The sequence below is a fragment of the Dipodomys ordii genome, unplaced genomic scaffold (genome assembly GCF_000151885.1).
Source record: "Dipodomys ordii isolate 6190 unplaced genomic scaffold, Dord_2.0 Scaffold47, whole genome shotgun sequence".
NCBI lineage: Eukaryota > Metazoa > Chordata > Mammalia > Rodentia > Heteromyidae > Dipodomys > Dipodomys ordii.
In genome coordinates this window covers 4,173,009-4,177,982 of record NW_012267263.1, presented here as the reverse complement: position 1 = coordinate 4,177,982, position 4,974 = coordinate 4,173,009, and the positions used below count along the sequence as shown (strand labels likewise).

Genomic DNA, 4,974 nt, shown 5'->3' with positions numbered 1-4,974 from the left:
CTTCTTGCTAGTCACATTCAGCTCCAAAGTGGCTGCTAAAAAGTAAACACAAATGGGAGAGAGTATCAAGGCAGGGAAGAAACTGCAAAGCCAGCTCAGGGTAGACAGAACTATTCCCAAAGGCCTCCGCAGGCACACTGTGGTTCAGATGGTGTCTTCCATCTTCTTTTGTGGCTCTTTAAGTACAGTGTGTTCCTGTTGTGTGTCTCTGGGTCTCTGGGCTATTTCAAGCCAGAGGCACAAACAAGGTATATTTTTTAAATATTTTTTCTCTGTCAGTACCAGAGCTTGAATGTTTAGACTTGAGCTCTAACTCCCTGCTCATGTCTGGCTCTCTATCACTCAAACCTTGCCTCTAGTAGAACATTTTGTTGGTTAATTGGAAATGGAGTTTCATGAACTTTTGTGTCTTAGCTGGCTTTGAATTGTGATCCTCCAGGTCTTAGCCTCCTGAGTAACTCCAATGCCTGGCTACAAGCAAGGCCTTAACTCCTTTGCCTATGCCACATGCCAAAAAGCTGCTCAGAGTGCAGTGCTCAACAGATGAATAAAAGAATGAACAAACAGCCATCCCTTGGCACATATTTTAATTGCTCCCTAAATACTTTTCAACACAAAGTGTGAAAAAGTAATAATATGAGGCAGTCAAAAAGCCTTCACAAAAGATAATGCAAAACCCCCAAATATACTACACCTCACTTCATTTAATACTCATGATACCTTCAACCTTGTTCATAGATGACCCAAACAGATTCAGAGATATTTGGTAGTTTATTCAAACAAACCACTAAATAAAACCTACCAATGTGACATGTTCTGCTCACCACTTTTCCACTTTTCCTCTGTGGAGGATGTTGAAAAGTCTCATTATGATTGAGGGGAAAAGAAAGCTGATACGAGGGCACAGCTGATGTGCTAGGCCCCCTCTAAAATTTCAGGACTATTCTTTCAGTTGGAAGATAAATTCCCGAGGAGGGGCTCACTAAAATAGACCTGCACAGGCTTTCTTGAGCAGACACATGGCTCAAGTGTATCAAATGTCAGTAGACAGCACTCCACAGAAAGATGGCAATTTCTAGAAATAGCCAGTGACTCATCCCAGACTAAATTAATTTTGCATCCAAAGGAAGGCCAACTCGAGGAGCCTAAGCAGCCCCAGGGGCCTGGCCTCACACCACAAGGTCAATGTAGCCCCAAGTTACTCAAAGGCTGCTGCTGGCACAGCTGGGTCCTGACCCATCGTTCGTGTTTCCAAACTTAAGCATATAATTTGAGTTTTTGTAATTTCTAAAAAGAAATAATATAAAACCTGTTTTCAAGGATCTGACCGTCTAATGAGTCAGTTGACACAACAGAGTTGTCTGCAGGATGTGCCAGGAAACTTGAGCTTCTCCCCAGAGCCCAGAGGGGATGTAGTCAGATAAGCAAAGGCCTCTCTAGCTATACAGGGAAGATGGGTTCAGGGACCTGAGGGTGGATGGGGTGAGCAACTGAAGGCTGCTACAGTTCCTCAAGGGAGAGAGAATATCCTGAACTAGACAAGAACTACCTGAACTAGGTAGAGAAATGAATTGGACAAATTAAATAGTAGCAAGTGAGCAAGAGCAGCATGATTTGGCATTGACTCACCCTAAGGAGGCAGTAAAAGAGGAGATGCTGAGCATGATGCACTGACCGCTGGCTTAGAGATCCGATGGTACTGTCTACCCACTGACTGAGGAAGGGAACTAGAGGAGGGATGGGTTTGATGAAGAGAATAAGAAGCCAGTGGAATGAATAAGTTTTCCACTACAAGCAATTAACCCAGTTTGAAAGAGGATATTCAACACTTTTTATTGAGCGCTTATGAGACAATATACTAAGACCTGTTTTGTTTTGTTTTGTTTTTGTCGGTCATGGAGCTTGAACTTTGGCCTGGGTGCTGTCCCTCAGCTCTTCAGCTCAAGGCAAGCCCTCTACCACTTGAGCTACAGCTCCACTTCTGGTTTTTCTGGTGGTTTATTGGAGATAAGAGTGCCACTTTCCTGCCTGGGCTGGCTTTGAACCATGATCCTCAGATCTCAGCCTCCTGAGTAGCTAAGATTATAGGCGTGAGCCACAGGTGCCCGGTGGGTCTGGGGTTTTATCAAATAACAATGTACACTCTGTCCTCTCTCCAAGGAGCTTAACTATCTAGTAGGGGCCCAGACTAAGTTTTAAAGAAGTTTTGGGGTTCTGTGGAAAAGCTACCAACTTACTTTTCTTTGTCTATTTACAGGAAGATTGACCTCAAAGGATATTACCTCCAGCCTTGGCAACTGTCCTCAGCCCCCTCGGCTGCATCCTCCACACTGGACACAAATCCTGGTCCCAATGCCACAATTGTGTATTTTGAATCAAGATTTTCTATGCATGTCTCTTGTTTCCCTTGGTAGCAAAAAATTAATTGTCTTACACTTTCCTATAGTGTAGATTTTTGCTTATCCCAACTCAAAACCATTTTCCATATACTAGAAATTATACTGAGATTTAGTCAAATTTAGAGATAATGATAAGATAATTTCATAGAGGTCACTGTTCTTTAATCAAAAAGCCCATAATGCCAGGCACTGGTGACTCATGGCTATAATTCTAACAACTTAGGAGCTGAGATCTGAGCATTATAGTTCAAAGCCAACCTGGGCAGGAAAGTCTGGGAGACTCTTATCTCCAATTAACCTCCAAAAAAGCTGGAAGTAGAGCTGTGGCTCAAGTGGGATGAATCCTGAGCAAAAAACTCAGGGACAGGAAGCGCCCAGGCCCTGAGTTTAAGCCTAGGTCAGGCAAAAAAAATGCCCCCCCCAAAACCCCCCACAAAAAACCCAGCCCATAATGTCTGTATTTCTTTGCATGATGTACATCAATTTATTAGAGTTTGTAAGCTGGTGAATTTTGCTATTCATTCAGTTAGCTAAGATAATCTTAAAAGAGAAAGTGTCATGTCATTTGTTACTTGGTGGATCAGTGGTAGGAAGGTAAAACAAATACTTAATTTTTTCCCTTTATTCATGTATTTATATTTTTAAGCCAAGACATCTGAAGAGAATATGTAGTGGCCCTACATGTTTGCTCATCTCCTGATTCTGATAAACTGTAGGAGAACTCACCCAGGAAACCACGAAAACACAGCCAGTGATTTCACAGTGGCTCTGAAGAAAATGAAAACTACCATACAGCCAGAGCCCCCCAGTGTGAAGGACTGCCAAGTCTTTTTGCTGTTAATCCTCAGGAGCTCTAAGAGGCAGGAGCAATGCTGATTTTGCAAATGAGGAAAGGGAGGCTTGGATCTGTCTCACTCTGAAATCTCTCCTGTGGTTTGCTTTGTTTTGTTTTGCTGTTTACCATATCCATGGCAGGAGACTAGAAATGCACAGACATAACTTTATTTTCTGCCAGCTAGGAAAGTGACCTTGAAATGGATTACTGGAACAAATCCAGGAGTAGTTTGTGAGCATCTCTCAAATGAGTTTGTTTTCCAGGATTTGATCAGAGATCTAAGAACACATTGTTTTAGACAATGTTCATTTTCTTTGCCATATGACTAAATGCAACCTGAGCCTTTCCCCTCAATGTCCCCAAGGACTATGAACATGAAGGATATACTTGAAAGATATAAAGACTGGTCTTTAAGAAGCAATAAATAAATGAGGAAAGATCTCTTGTCCATAGATGGGATCTAATTATGGCTTATTCAAGTACTGGAATGTCATCTCCTAACAACAACAACAACAAAAGTAAAATGGTGATTCATGCTATGGTGTGGAACACTGGAAACAACACACCAAGTAGAAGAAACCAGACATCGAAGGCCACATGATTTCACTTATATAAAAATTGAAGAATAGGCAAATCCACCAAGATAAGAGTTGTCTGGCAGGAGTAGGGACAATATGAAAGGGAAGGATGCTAACAGGTACATGGTTTTCTTTGGTGGAGTATTTAAAAGTTCTAACTTTTATTGTGGTGATGGATATAAAACTGTGAATAGAATTTTTAAAAAGCAGTATACTTGCCATGTATGCCTTCTGTGGCATGTGAACTATATACTTAAAAAGAAGTAGTGTTTAATATAAAATTAAAACACCTTGAAATGCAAACATCTGCTCTAACTGGCAAAATATAAACCCAATAGGGAAATGTCAAGAGGCAGCTTCATCTTACCATCTACCATCATCATTGTTATAATCATTATGGCATTTTTTGAGGATGTCCACTATGACATGACTTATTATACAATATTCACTTATATCAGCTCATTTATTCCTCATAAAGCCCTGTAAAGAGATGCCATTACCATTCTTACTTTACAGATGAGCAAAACTGAAGTACAGAGTTCACACAGCCAGGGCCATCTAATTAGACAGGATTAATTCAACTGTAGAGCCTGCAGGCTTAATTCCCTGCCCTTCCAAACAAGGTCAATTTCTGTGACTAGTAAGTATCACAGCTTCCCAGACCTGCCTAAGAAAGGTCCCAAGGGCATCTCAGGTCTTAGATAATGGGAGTATATTCAGCTTTGCCCAGGGCTGAAGTGGCAGGGATGGGAGTGAGGAGGATGAGAGTCAGAATTCTTTTCTCCCTTTCTGAGGAGTGGACATAGACCATCTCACACCTAACAATATTCCTGCACTAAGATGAGGAGAATGAATCTGAGTTAGGAGAGTTGAGGTGTTTCCCCCAAGAAATCATCTCATGGCTGAGAGACAGAATTCTTCTTGTTCTAACTTCAGGCAGTTTGAGAAACAAGCAAACAGAGGTTTCCAAATGTCATCTGCAAAGTTTCAGCTTCTGAAACTTTGAACTTGAGGACACTGTTCTCAAGAACAGAAAGAGATTTGGAATGAGAGAGAATGCACTGAAATTGGAAGGAGATTAACTATCACATTACTCAACAAAGGAGCTCAGACGCCTAGAAAGTGTCTCAACCTTCTACAAGGATGCCTAGGATTAATAGGA

The 4,974-nt window shown here is 41.4% G+C and overlaps 1 protein-coding gene across 1 annotated transcript in view; it reads right to left on the bottom strand.

Annotated features, from left to right (window-relative positions):
* Window positions 1-7: 7 nt before the first annotated feature.
* Window positions 8-4,974, bottom strand: part of Vwa3b (von Willebrand factor A domain containing 3B) — a 192,506-nt gene continuing 187,539 nt past the window's right edge. The window contains exons 28-29 of the mRNA XM_013019731.1: window positions 2,283-2,406; window positions 8-35 (exon numbers count right to left, since the gene is read on the bottom strand). Of these exons, the coding sequence (XP_012875185.1) occupies window positions 8-35; window positions 2,283-2,406 (152 nt within the window). The remainder of the gene's footprint in view (window positions 36-2,282; window positions 2,407-4,974) is intronic.